The sequence below is a fragment of the Delphinapterus leucas genome, chromosome 4 (assembly GCF_059928025.1).
Source record: "Delphinapterus leucas isolate spDelLeu-1000000601 "Yukka" chromosome 4, BTC_Dleu_Yukka2, whole genome shotgun sequence".
Classification (NCBI taxonomy): domain Eukaryota; kingdom Metazoa; phylum Chordata; class Mammalia; order Artiodactyla; family Monodontidae; genus Delphinapterus; species Delphinapterus leucas.
The window spans coordinates 143,321,098-143,336,138 of record NC_143132.1 but is presented as its reverse complement, the minus strand read 5'-3'; the positions used below and the strand labels follow the sequence as shown (position 1 = coordinate 143,336,138).

General features: G+C 37.5%; 1 protein-coding gene across 1 annotated transcript in view; it reads right to left on the bottom strand.

Annotated features, from left to right (window-relative positions):
* Positions 1-15,041, bottom strand: part of KCNH8 (potassium voltage-gated channel subfamily H member 8) — a 384,197-nt gene that overhangs the window by 15,703 nt on the left and 353,453 nt on the right. The window contains exon 15 of the mRNA XM_089911194.1: positions 14,449-14,525. Within this exon, the coding sequence (XP_089767320.1) occupies positions 14,449-14,525 (77 nt within the window). The remainder of the gene's footprint in view (positions 1-14,448; positions 14,526-15,041) is intronic.

Sequence of the window (15,041 nt, the reverse complement as noted above, 5' to 3'; positions counted from 1 at the left end):
AGGTTTCTAATAGCTAAAGCAATTGAGAAATGAAGTCAGCCACTGTCTGCATGGTTTGCTGTCATTAGGAACATTTGGAGAATTTTTAAAAATAGAGATGCCCAGTGCCAACTCCAGGGGTTCTGAGAGTCAGTCCAAGATGGGCTACAGGAAAGGTAATTTAAAAAATATTTATTCATTATTTTACATATTAATTTATTAAACATATTTATAATCATGTAAAAAATATATTCCCAGAGAATTTGAAAGCACAACCAGGTCTGGGAAGCATTGCCATAGATTTCTCTAGAGCATGGTGAGATTCTTACTACAGAAAATATTCAGGTAAAATAATTTCTTGCCAGTAACCTCAGAAAGAAAATTCTCACATTGGGTGAAAAGTCAGAGTAGGTGTCCTTTAAGATAGCTCTCAATTCTCAGATTTCATGATTCTACCACATTATGAAACTATAACAGTATGAAGGTAAAGTTGCATAATTATTTGTTTCAGGACAATTCTTTTACCCTTTATTTTATTTTACTTTTTTTTGCGGTATGCGGGCCTCTCACTGTTGTGGCCTCTCCCGTTGCAGAGCACAGGCTCCGGACGCGCAGGCTCAGCAGCCATGGCTCATGGGCCCAGCTGCTCCACGGCATGTGGGATCTTCCCGGTCCGGGGTATGAACCCGTGTCCCCTGCATCAGCAGGTGGACTCTCAACCACTGCGCCACCAGGGAAGCCCTGTGCTCATTTCTAATTGTGCACAAGTGAATGGAAAGTGTTGGTCCTCATTTCTCTAGGTGCCTTATTGTTCTCTAGTAAGAAGATTGGAAAAAATCCAAGCCTCCCCAAGTTCATGTTTATTTATTTTCTAGTTCTGAACATTGAGTTACTTGAGATACGGAGCATTCTCTATTGCACTTCAGTAAAGTCTGAATACTTTAAAAATAACAAGAATAATTTTGAGGCAACTCACAGAATTTTTTTGGTGATGTAATCCAAGTTTTTAGGAGTCGTGTGCTCTATTTGGGGGAAGGAAGAAATGTGCACATGAAAATAATATAAAACTTTATAAAACCAAATGCTGAATGGCAAGGTTGGAAAGCAGGTGTTGAAGTGCAGAAAAGGGACTTTGGAAATGGGATTCATTGTGGAAGAGTCAAGGAGATTCACAGGAGATTGGAGGTAGAATGGATGTTAAAGGAATTGGAGCCCTTTTGAAAGATCTGTGGTGTTCTCATTTTTAAAAAGGGGAAATTCATGTTAGCAGGGAGAGGATAGGAAGGAAAAAGGCTTCGGCCAAACTTTCCAACTCTAGGATCTTAAAAAAAAGTTCCAACATCATTCGTAGTTGTTGGATTGGATTAATTATTGAACTTAATTTTCCTAACGATGAAATGAAAAATGGCAGAGCTAAATGTTTTTGAAAGATTGCATCAACTTACAAACTTTTAGGAGGTATGGGGTTGATTACCCTTGTCCGTTTTTAAAAAATAACCAGTAATTCTGAAACTATCAGTTAGTTGGGCAGTTAATAACTAGCTACCAGCAACTGGCTAATTTCTAGGAATGAATAATTAATAACCAATGGTTTAATTTCCTTTGAATTTTCCTATACTTGTTTGTATACATAGTAACTCATTTTACTAAATATTTCCATTTGTATCTCTAAAATAGATCCACTTTCCAACCAACTCTGCCCCTTGGAGGCTGGCTTGTATGATCTCCATCAATAGGCTCATTGGCTTCTGGCTGGGTTTGACCATTGAAAAACACCATCAAATCAGAGGGAGGCAGGAGAGGGAGGTCAGGGCATGTGTTCCTCTGGCTACTTCCCTGCAGGGTTGAGGTGGGCAGGTCACAGAAAGTACCAACGAAAGATCATGGCTCCTGTCACGTAGCTTTCTCCATCCAGCTTTCTCTGACTCAAGATTCTGTAATCATTCTCTACTCTGGCCCCGCAGACCAAGGAGTGGTAGTGAACTTCTGTTGACACTCCCCCAGAGTGGGAGGGGCTGTTCCATCCTTTGTGGTTTCCCTACACTCTACTAAGTCCTGTAAATACTCCTTTTATTCAACTCATCGCAAATTGCTCATTTGGAATGTGGCATTGGTCTCACTTGGACACATAACTGTCATATCCATTTAGTCCCTCTATTCAAAGATGAGAAGAGGCCCAAATATAAATACTCCCAGGCAAAGAGGACAAAAATAGTTGATCTCCCAAAGTTACATGCATTTAAAATCTACACCTCACAGGACAAGCTTTTTTTTTTTTTTTTTTTTTTTTTTATTTTATTTTAGGCTGCATTGGGTCTTCGCTGCTGTGGGGGGGCTTTCTCTAGTTGCAGTGACTTGTTGCAGAGCATGGGCTCTAGGCACGTGGGCCCCAGCAGTTGTGGCACATGGGCTCAGCAGTTGCGGCTGGCAGGCTCTAAAGTGCAGGCCCAGCAGTTGTGGCGCACGGGCCTAGCCGCTCTGCGGCATGTGGGATCCTCCCGGACCAGGGCCCGAACTCATGTCCCCTGCATTGGCAGGCAGACTCCCAACCACCGCGCCACCAGGGAAGCCCCAGGACAAGCTTTTGAGTGGTATATTTTTTTTTTCTTTTGAGAGAGCCTCACTATTCTTGAGGGTTTATTTTAATTAATCTACTTATTTATTATCAGTAAAACTCTCATGAGAGCTACAAATCTGCCTATGCATAGAGGCTTGAGAACTGGAAAATAATCAAAAAGTGTCCTACAAATCATTAATTAGTTGGATATGTTCCAGTTTAGAAACCTGTGTCCACAAAATGCAAGACTAATATCAACAATACATATGTATTAAAAAAAAGAAGCACAATGGTTTTGCCAGCAGTTTAAATGGACTTTGTTTTTCTATGTCAAAAAGTGAAGTATATAGCCTTTGCTTATGTCTTGCTTTCGAGAATTGATGGTCAAGTACTATTCATGATCATGATGAGGAAGAAAAGAGACTGTACAGTCAGATATTGGGATGGTCTGGCAGTTCTATCAGTGTGTTTCAGTTGAATCAACTGTCGATGAAAAGATATAACGATAACACCAATTCAGAGGACTAAAGAATACCTTTACCATAGGGTATTACTCATGTAGGTTTCCTTGTGTGAATTTCTGACAGAACCCTGAGTTTTCACAGCCATTTAGGAAAGTAGTAAAGCAACTCTTTCTTTTAATTGAAGTATAGTTGATTTGCAATGTTGTGTTAGTTTCAGGTGTACAGCAAAGTGATTCAGTTATACATACATATATATTTATATAATCTTTTTCAGATTCTTTTCCATTATAGATTATTACAAGATATTGAATTTAGTTCCCTGTGCTGCATAGTAGGTCCTTGTTGTTTATCTAAGTAAAGCAACTCTTAATTAAAGAACAACCTGTTATTACTATTCTATTTATTTGACTGAAAGAGCCTTCACTGATCTAGTGACACAAATTTAAAACTTATCTGGTAGCTTTCTCAAATATAACCTAGAAAACAACTGAGATTCTCTGTTTTTCAGCAGAAAACATTTCATTACCTGTATGTGTTTGCTTGGTTATTGTATGACACATTTAACTGGGGATATATTGGCATTCAATCTTAAGCAAAGGAAAGAGGAGACAAAATTTTCCTATTAATGTTTGGGTGCTGTGGTAGATATTACTAGTGCTTACTAGTATCTAGTTTTCTGTTACTTCTGGAGTACACAGAAAATTATACTTTTTTATCTCTTGAAATTAATTGTATCAATGGAATTAGTTCTAGTTAATGAAATATAAACAGAAATGATGTGTATATCTTTTGAGCCAAAACAATTGTCTGTGCTCTGCTCTTCAAATGGAACATAGCTAATCAATGACATTCCAGGTAGTGGTGCCCCCTCGAGCTAACTAATATTAGGCGTTTGGTTGAACAAGAAATAAATTTGAACCAATGCGATTTGGAGTTTGTTTTTTACCTCCGTATACTTTACCCTGTAACAATGCCTATCTGAGAATAATGAGACTCTTCAATATTTCAGAGGAAGTTACTAGACTTTTTTGAGGAAGTTGCAAATGAGAAATTTAAAAGATATTAAAACAAGTTAAAGGATGTCGATGTTACAAAACACAATTTGAAATTGGATGTATAGTCTTAGTGACTATTATAAAATGATGCTTTAAAGCCTTAGGAAAATAGTGGATCTAGGGAGATAACTGGAATAGCTATTTTTAAAGAACATGATCTATGATCCAATTATGAAATGTGATGCAAACACAATCGTGTCGGAAAAGAAGATGCTCTTCTGTCAGTCTCCATAGCAACAAGAACTTGGACTCTAACATGCTAGAGGCCAAGTTGATATGCGTAGATTTCTCAAATCTCTTAACAGTATGCTAATGTGTCAATGAAACAAAGGGCTCCAAATCACTCAGTGAGATTCCCAGCAAAGTAGTGTTGTCAAGAATAGAGCTGGTCTTCCCCAAATTTTTGTTCTGCTCACATATATGTATAACTTACAATATATGAAGTTATAAAAGGTAAAAGTCACTTTCTAAATTCTGGAGTTTGAGAAAATGTTTAATTTTGTCTCATTAAAAGAACCACAACATCTTGGCCATAGGGGAATATTTTTTTAAAAATTAGAAGGAAAAGGATTATTCCCACCAAAGCAGCTTGAACATTGAAACAGGCCAATGATTTAAACTGGAAATAAAGCCACTGGTCTGACAAACAGAAGGTATTTTGTGGATGTGACGGTTTTTATTTACCAACGTGACTGGGCCAGGGGGTGCCCAGACATTTGGTCAAACGTTGTTCTGGGTGTGTCTGTGAAGCTGTTTCTGGATGAGATTAACATTTGAATCAGTACACTGAGTAAAGCAGATTGTCCCTAACGTATGTGGGCCTCCTTCAATCAGTTGAAGACCTGAATAGAACAAAAAGTCTAAGAGGGAACTCCTCCTGCCTGACTATTGATCTGGTACGTCAGTCTCCTCCTGCCTTCAGATTCAAACTGAAACATAAGCTCTTCTCGGGTCTTGAGACTGCTGACTTTTGGACCAGGACTTACAGACTTATACTACTGGTTTTCAGACCTTTGGATTGGACCTGGAACTACATCATCAGCTCTCCTGGGTCTCCAGTTTGCCAACTGCAGAACTGTGACGCCTCAGCTTCCTAACTGCATGACCCAATTCCTTATAATAAATCTCTCTCTCTCTCTCGCTCACTCTCTGTTAATATATGTGTATATCCACATATATGTTTTGGGCAACATATGAGAAGTACAAACCTTTATAGAAATCAACTGGTAAAGACTGTACTTGAAGTGAACTTTAAGCAGGTGCAAAAACAAAAATCAAGAATGTTCTGGGAACATAAAAAAGAGACCCAAAATAAGAACGTGAATACACCCTAGTATATAAAATGGGGCGAAACCAAACTCAGAATAGGATACAGTAAAAAAGGAAGGTGAGAATTTTGGATAACATCTGAAAGAGGCTTTTTCCTTAGTTCAGTGCTTTTCATATTATTCTAAGGTATGCTAATGCAAGACAAAATGTTCACAGTTATTTTGTCATTAAAGTGATCCATAAGCAAATGCATTTGGTCGGTGCAGGCTAAAAATAACTTAATTTTGTTTCTTTACTGCAAGAAATCATAGAGTCTTAGTATGCTAATGACTAATGTGCATCTCTAAGAATATGAGTTAATTTTAAGTAAAATATACCAGATGTATTTAACCACAGAGGAATTGTTCTCTAAGTTTTATTTTAAATCATCTGAAAAAGAACAAAAGTGTTCAAGTATTATATATGTTTTTGGAATTATATAAAGTAAGTGAGGAACGTCTACCCCTTGGTCTATGTAATCCTGTGTTATTAAGTAACCATCATAAGTGTTTTGAACTTATCTTAAAAAAGAATATTTGATAATGCAAGAAGCCCACAATTAGTAAGTGAAAACAAGCAAACAGGAGATAAATAGAAAATAAAAAGTAAAATAGAAGATGTAAATCAAACTATATCAATAATATTAAATATGAATGAATTAAGCCATCTAATCAAAAGGCAAATATTGATAGATTGAATAAAAAAAATCAAGACATCTATAAGTTGTCAACAGAAGACACACATTAGAGTCAAATATACAAGTAGGTTAAAAGAAGAAGGATGAAAAAAGATATCATGCAAACAGCAACCATAAGAAAGCTGGAAAAGCTATACTAATATCAGACAAAATAGACTTAAAAATTTTACTAGAGATAAAGAAGAAACATTTGGTAAAACAGGTGGTCAACTTTACAGGAAATGATAACAATTTTATATATATATACATATATATATATATATATATATATATATAACAACAGAGCCCTAAATACATGAAGCAAAAAAAGTCAAAATTGAAGGGAGAAATAGACAATCAGTAATAGTAGTTAGAGACTGCAATATCTCATTTTTAATAATAAATAGAACAACTGGGCAGATCAACAAGGAAATAGAAAACTTGAACGTCACAGACCTATAGTCATAGACATAACAGACATCTATAGAATATTCACCCAACAACAGCAGAATACACACTCTTCTCAAGCGCACACAGAACATTCTCCAGGTAAGACCATATGCTATGCCATTAAGTAAACCTAAATAAACATAACAAGATTAAAATCATACAAAGTGTGTTCTTCAAATATAATGGAATGAAATTAGAAATTAGTAATAAAGAAAATTGGGAAATTCTCAAGTATGTGGACATTAAATCACACATTACTAAATAAGCAATAGGTCAAAGAAGAAATCACAGGAGAAATTAAAAAATAATTTGAGATAAATAAAAATGAAAACACAACATACTCAAGTTTATGGGATGTAGTTAAAGCAGTGCTTAGGGAGAAATTTATGGTAATGCCTATTGAAAAAGAAGAAAGATATAAAATCAACTTCACCTTAAGGCACTGGAAAAAGAAAAGTGAACTAAATTCAAAGGAAGCAGGAAGAAGGAAATAATGAGGATTAGAGCAGAAAACAATGAAAATAGAGAATAAAAATGAAGAAAAATGATCAAAACCAAAAGCTGTTTTTTTGAAAATATCAACAAAATTGACAAAGCTTCACCTAAATAAAAAGAGAGATGACTCAAATTACTAAAATCAGGAATGAAAGAGGAGACATTACTACCAACATTACAGAAATGAAAAGAATCATAAGGAAATACTTTGAATGCTATAGGCCAACAAGTAAGATAACAGATGAATTTGACAAATTTCTACAAAGACGTAAACTACCAAAACTGACTCAAGAAGAAATAGAATATCTAAATAGACCCATAAAAGTAAAGTGATTAAATTAGTAATCAAAAAACTTTCCACAAAGAAAAGCCCAGGACCAGATGGCTTCACCAGACCTTTAAGCGAGCATTAATAGCAATTCTTCACAAACTATTTAAAAATATAGAAGAGGAGGGAACACTTCCCAGCTCATTTTATGAGGCCAATATTACTCTCACACAAAAACCATACAAAGATATCACAAGAAAAAGAAAACTGTAGACCAGTAATTTATGAATATAGATGGCAAAAATCCTCAAAAAAATACTACCAAATTGAATCCAGCAATATTTAAAAGGGATTCTACACCATGACCAGGGGGATTTATTTTAAGAATGCAAGTTTAGTTTGCCATCCCCAAATCATTAATTAACATAATATATAATATTGGTAGAATAAAGGACAAAAACCAAACAAACACATTGTCATCTCAATAGGTGCAAGAAAAAGCATTTGACAAAATTTAACATCCCCTTGTGATAAAAACACTCAACAAATCAGGGATACAAGGGTACTCTCTCAACATGAAAAAGGGAATTTATGAAATACCCACAGTTAACATCATATTCAATGGTGAAAGACAAAGACTTCCTTCCCAAGGGGAGGCACAAGAGAGGGATATTTCTTTCCATTTCTATTCAGTGAAGTACTGGAAGTTCTAGCCAAGACAATTAGGGAAGAAAAGGTAATAAAAGGCATTTAAATTGGAAAGAGAGAAATAAAACTACCTCTATTTCTAGATGGCATGATCTAATATAAAAAATTTCCAAAAAACCCACTCCCAAATTATTAGCACTATTTAAAATGTTTGGTAAAGTTGCAGGATACAAGATGAGCAAGCAAAAATCAGGTGTATTTCCGTACACTATAAGTGAACAATCCAAAAATAAATTAAGAAAACAATTTCATTTACAATAGCATCAAAAACATTAGAACTCCCTTAAAAAACTAAAAATAGAACTACCATAAATCTACAAACAGTAAATGCTGGAGAGGGTGTGGAAAAAAGGGAACCCTCTGCACTGCTGGCGGGAATGTATATTGATACAGCCACTATGGAGAACAGTATGGAGGTTCCTTAAAAAACTAAAAATAGAATTACCATATGACCCAGCAATCCCACTACTGGGCATATACCCTGAGAAAACCATAATTCAAAGAGTCATGTACCACAATGTTTATTGCAGCTGTATTTACAATAGCCAGGACATGGAAGCAGCTTAAGTGTCCATCGACAGAGGAATGGATAAAGATGTGGCGGGGCTTCCCTGGTGGCGCAGTGGTTGAGAGTCCGCCTGCTGATGCAGGGGACACGGGTTTGTGCCCCGGTCTGGGAAGATCCCACATGCCACGGAGCGGCTAGGCCCGTGAGCCATGGCTGCTGAGCCTGCGCGTACGGAGCCTGTGCTCCGCAACGGGAGAGGCCACAACAGTGAGAGGCCTGCGTACCTCAAAAAAAAAAAAGAAGAAGATGTGGCACATATATACAATGGAATATTACTCAGCCATAAAAAGAAGTGAAATTGAGTTATTTGTAGTGAGGTGGATGGACCTAGAGACTGTCATACAGAGTGAAGTAAGTCAGAAAGAGAAAAACAAATACTGTATGCTAACACATATATATGGAATCTAAAAAAAATGATTCTGAAGAACCTAGGGGCAGGACAAGAATAAAGACGCAGACGTAGAGAATGGACTCAAGGACACGGGGAGGGGGAACCGTAAGCTGGAACGAAGTGAGAGAGTGGCATGGACATATATACACTACCAAATGTAAAATAGATAGCTAGTGGGAAGCAGCCGCATAGCACAGGGAGATCAGCTTGGTGCTTTGTGACCACCTAGAGGGGTGGGATAGGGAGGGTGGGAGGGAGATAGAAGAGGGAGAAGATACGGGGATATATGTATATGTAGAGCTGATTCACTTTGTTGTACAGCAGAAACTAACACACCATTGTAAAGCAATTATACTCCAATAAAGATGATAAAAAAGTATTAGAACTCTTAGGAATACATTCAACCAAGGAAGTGCAAGACTTGTACACTGAAAACTACAAAATATTGTTGAAAGAAATTTAGAAAGATATGGATAGACACATAGAGCAATAGAATAGAATTGAGGGTCCAGAAATAAACCCTCATATCAATGGCAAGTTGAGTGTCATAAGAGTACAAAGACAATTCAGTGGGGAAAACAGTGTTTTTAATAAATGGTGATGTGATCACTAGACATCCACACAAAAAAATTAAGTAAAATTGGACCCATACATCACCCATATACAAAAATTAACTCAAAATAGACCAAAGACCTAAATGTAAGAGCTCACACTATAAAACCTTTAGAATAAGACAGAGGAATAAATCTTAATGACCTTGGGATAGGCAATGGTTTCTTAGATGTGACCTCAAAATCACAAAGAACAAAAGAAAAAAGAGATAAATTGGATATCACCAAATTGTGCTTTATAGAAAAACATTAAGAAAATTAAAGAGCAACTTAAAGAATGTGAGAAGAAAACTGTACATCCATCATAACTTGTTATCTAGAATATATAAAGAACACTCACAACTCAGTAATAAACAGACAACCTAATTTAAAAATGGACAGAAGATCTAAATTGACAGTTCTCCAAAGACATACAAATGGCCAATAACACATGAAAAGATGCTCAAATTATTAGCTATCAGGGAAATGCAAATGGAAACCACATGAGATACCACTTTGTGCACACAAGAACGGTTATATAAAAAAATCAGATAATAACAAATAAAAATTGTTGGTGAGAAAGTGGAGAGGTTGGAACCTTCATATGCTGCTAAATGTAAAATTCTTCTGCTGCTTTGGGAAACAACCTGGCAGTTCCTCAAATGTTTACACATAGGGTTACCAGCCATTCTTCTTTACTCAGGAGAAATTAAAACATGTGCACACAAAATCTTGTGTGAATGTTTTATGAAAGTTCATAGTAGCATTGTTGATATTAGCCAAAAAGTGGTTACAACACAAATGCCCATCAAGTGATGAATGAATAAACAAAATGTGCTAGATCTATATAATGAAATACTACTTGGCAGTAAAAAGGAATAAAGTACTGGTATGCAACAATGTGAGATGAAAACCTCGAAAATATTACACTAAGTGAAAAAAGCCAGTCACAAAGGACCATATTGTATGATTCCATTTATATAAAATGGCCTGAGTGGGCGAATCTACAGGCACATAGTGTAGCTTAGTGGTTGCCTGGGGCTGAAGATGGGGAGCCACTGGCATTAGGGGTGATGGCTGTGTGGTGCAAAGCTTCTTTGTGGGGTAACAAAATGTTCTAAAATTTATTATGGTGATGCATGCACAAGTCTAGGAATATACTAAAAGCCCTCAAGTGTACGCTTTAATTAATTAATTAATTAATTTGTTTATTTTGGCCGTGCTGTCTGGTTTGTGGGATCTTATTTCTCTGACCAGGGATCGAATCCGTGCTCCCTGCCGTACAAGCACAGTCATAACCATTGGACCGCCAGGGAAGTCCCGAGGTGTACAATTTAAAAGGATGAATTCTATGACACGTTAATTATACCTCAATAAAGTTGTTTTAAAAATGGAGTTAATAAATAGTATGAGAAGCCAGACTTCTCTCTCAGAAAAGTCAATATAAGTTGTTTCTACAAAACTCATTTATATTTTTGTTTAGGCATGTATTATATACATGAAACATTTTCATTCTCCTTAATATAGTTAAGACTCAAGTTGGAATAAAATGGCCTAATATTAACTGGCTCCTTTATGTACCTACAAAATAAAATGTTAACAAGTGGCAATTAGAGCACTCCCGCCAAAGTGCACTCTGCTAAGGATGATTTAACAAGCCACCGCATTTTCTCACTTTGAAATTGAAGATTTGCCTGTGATTACCTTTCTGTTAAGTTTGGCAGGTTGTCTTCTGCCTGGTTTTAATATCATTTTACCACTTAAACGTTTAGTGTAATGTCAAATAATGGTTAAGCATTGTTAACTGGCATACTGGGTCTCCTTGCCCTTAAATCAACTTAAGTGTTACAGAATAAGTGTTCTTTACAGTAAATCGGTGACACTTTTACATCAAATTATTTAGTTAAAATAAGATGCACTGAAATGTAAATTTTTTGCCCTATCATTTTTTATTGTAATTTTTAAAAATAAATATATTTATTTATTTTTGGCTGCATTGGGTCTTCGTTGCTGCGCGTGGCTTTCTCTAGTTGCGGTGAGCAGGGGCTACTCTTCCTTGCGGTGCATGGGCTTCTCATTGCAGTGGCTTCTCTTGTTGCGGAGCATGAGCTCTAGGTGCGTGGGCTTCAGTAATTGTGGCAGGCGGGCTCAGTAGTTGTGGCCCACAGGCTTAGTTGCTCAGTGGCATCTTCCCAGACCAGGGCTCAAACCCATGTCCCCTGCACTGGCAGGCAGATTCTTAACCACTGTGCCACCAGGGAAGTCCCTATTCTAATTTTATAGTGAGTGTCTTCATAGCAAAAGGAAGTCTCAGGTGAAAGCAGTCTCATTTTCATGATCAAATATGTTTCCCTTAAGTCCATTCATTTTCATTTTATTCCATATGCATTGACTAATGCTCTCTCCTATTACTCTGCACAGGGCACTGTTGGGTAGCAGGGGGGACTAACTTGAGAGTAACATTTGTTGACTAGAAGCATGACCTTGTATGAGGAGAGAATGAGCATTTGACCACCATGTTTGGTGCTTTACATATGGTATTAAGTCCTTACCACACTCCTCTATGACAGATTTTATCATCACCATTTAATAGAGGAAAAACCTGAACTTAGGGAAGGTGAACACTGAAGATACCAGCACATTTTTTTCCCCAGACTAATTACTAACTTCTGTGTTTCAGCTAAGATATTGGTCAGTCAGTTCCTAAAACCATTAAATAAACTCAAATGTGAGGGAAAATATTGATAATTCAAATGTTATTAATGCGTGATTTTATCTGAGAACAATATCTTAAAGAAAATTGTTTAATAGAAAGTTGCTATCCAAAAAAAAAAAACAAAACCCAACAACAAAAAACCCCACAATAATAAAGCACTCTTAAACCACACACACACAAAAGTTGATGTCCAGGTGCCCAAAAGAGTGTTTAGTTTGTTTTCTTTTTGTTCTTCTGTGTATTTTTTTTTTTTTGGTGTATTTTTAATGAGATTATTTGGGTGATCTCACATATGGCCAAGTCCTCGTGATTTAAGCAGTTTCAATCCAGTTAGTTTTTCTTTTCCTATTTTGTTAGTCTGCCCTTTGGCCCTCTTACTTCTTGTTGGCAACCATCTCACTTCCAGAAAGTGTAGACTCCGAATGAGAGAGGGCAGTAAAGCACAAATCTTCACTAAGCTGATGGAACACACGTTGAACAAAACCCTATAGACTTGAGTTTCCCTGGTGGTGCAGTGGTTAAGAATCTGCCTGCCAATGCAGGGGACACGGGTTTGAGCCCTGGTTCGGGAAGATCCCACATGCGGCGGAGCAGCTAAGCCCGTGCGCCACAACTACTGAGCCTGTGCTCTGGAGTCCACGAGCCACAACTACTGAAGTCCGTGCGCCTAGAGCCCATGCTCTGCAACAAGAGAAGCCACCACGATGAGAAGCCCACGCACCTCAACGAAGAGTAGCCCCTGCTCACAGCAAGTAGAGAAAGCCCACACGCAGCAACGAAGACCCAACACAGCCAAAAATAAAATAAATGAAATAAATAAATTTATTAACAAAAGAACCCTATAGACTTTGTGACAAGCTGCCCACTTTTCCATTATTACAGGTAATTGGAAACCAATTATGATTATGTGAATTTCATTTTTTTCAAATCTCATCAATATCATCAGTTGGTTACACTTTCCATCAAGACCTCATCAGAGACTCTAAAGCTTCAGCCCTATTACCCTGTCTGTGTCTGCTCACTGAACTTGGCCTAGGTCTACCTGGAAGTTCACCACAGACGGCTGGGTCTTCCTGCCTATTCCTGTCTGAAGGATCCTTCTAGTGTCTTCTAGTGTCTTCTGCAGCTAAGCCTGAAGGTAACCTCTCAGGAGCCACCCTCAACTCCTTTTACTTGTCTCATGGAAGAACAATTCTGAGTTGCCCTACACAGTCTCTCAGTGGCCACCTCCCCCCCCAGCAGGATAGAGCCCCAATTGCCTACAGAGTGAATGATCTCATTAACACACACTTATTTACTTGTTTTCCTTTCTTTCCTGTCTTATTCCTTTACTCCTTCATCTTGCTTCCTGGATCACCTCCCAAAGAAATTATCTGCATCCAAATCATTGTCTCAAAATCAATTTTTTTCAATTTAATTTTAGGGGGACACCCAAATTAAGAGACTGATTCAGAAATTACCTTCTCTATTTATATGAGACATACAGAAAAGACAAATTTATAGAAACAGAAAGTAGATAAGTGGTTGCCTAGGGCTGGATGTGGGAACAGAGATTAATCATAAATGGGTGTGAGAGATCTTTTTAGGGAGGAAAGATACTCTAAAACTCAGGTGGGGATGGTTGAACCACTCAATAAAGATAGTAAAAATCATTAAACTATACACTTGAAATAGGTGAATTTTATGATACGTACAATATACCTCAATAAAGTTTTTTTAAGAAATAACCTTATTTTACACGGAGAGATGGTAAGATCTAAAGAGCTAAAGTGCTCAAAGTTACACAGCAAATACAGGCCAGAGAAAAGAATAGAGTTTCAGGCCATTTGATTACTCTGATTCATTACTTTTGATTCAAATGATCTTGCTTTAACTCATTAAAAATTAAAGTACTCGAAAAAAGTGACAAAGCACCAATTAAACCAAGTATCAATACATTTATGACACCAATTATAATAATCATTTAGTTAGTGTTTCCTGTAGGTTAAATAATTTACCTAGGTTATTTCATTTAATTTCACAAATGGGCCATAAGGTGGGGATGACTATGAGAAGGTAAGTGACTAATACTCACATGAGGCTGAGCGGGAATTCATCCATATTTGTCACCAGACACCAGAGCGCATATTCATCATGACTATATTATACCACTTCTGCTGGTGACTAGGATCTCTTTCCCCTCTCACCACTCCAACATGACCAGAGAAAGGCAAAGCTCCATACCTCGCTGTTGAGTTTGTTTATCTGCTGCTTGGTCTCCTCTGCTTTGATGAAGAGGACAGCAGCTCCAATCTCTGGGTCTGGAAAGTGACACACACGCAGAATGAGTCCTTCAGGAATAAACCTCATATTTCAGGACTGGGGCAGTTAGAACAAGGAAGGAAGCCCAAGCTACCTTCAACCTTTCCTGATGTCGGTGCACTGTAGCTTCTGTCTCCCTAGTTCTCCTCTGGATGGCACCTGGTGAGCTCTTTGGAACTAGGCACACAGCATGGTGGTGACTGTGGCCACACTTACTGGATGTGTCCATGGCCACCTTCCCCCTCTCCTGAACACAGTCCTACCATGTGCCCAAATGGCACATGTTCTCTTCTTTGACCATTTTCCAAAAATATATCACAGCCAGTGTCCAAGCCATAGAAAAGAGATGTTCTTTTCTCCTCTCTTCCCTTTCCAGATTTTGAGTCCTGTACCCATGAGAGCATTTTCCTCCTACCTCTATTAAAGCTGCTCATCCCCACTGCAGGCTTTCTGTCTCTTCCAATGTTGCTCTAAAAGGTGATTTCTCCTGTTTCCCGGGTCTCTCATCTCCACTT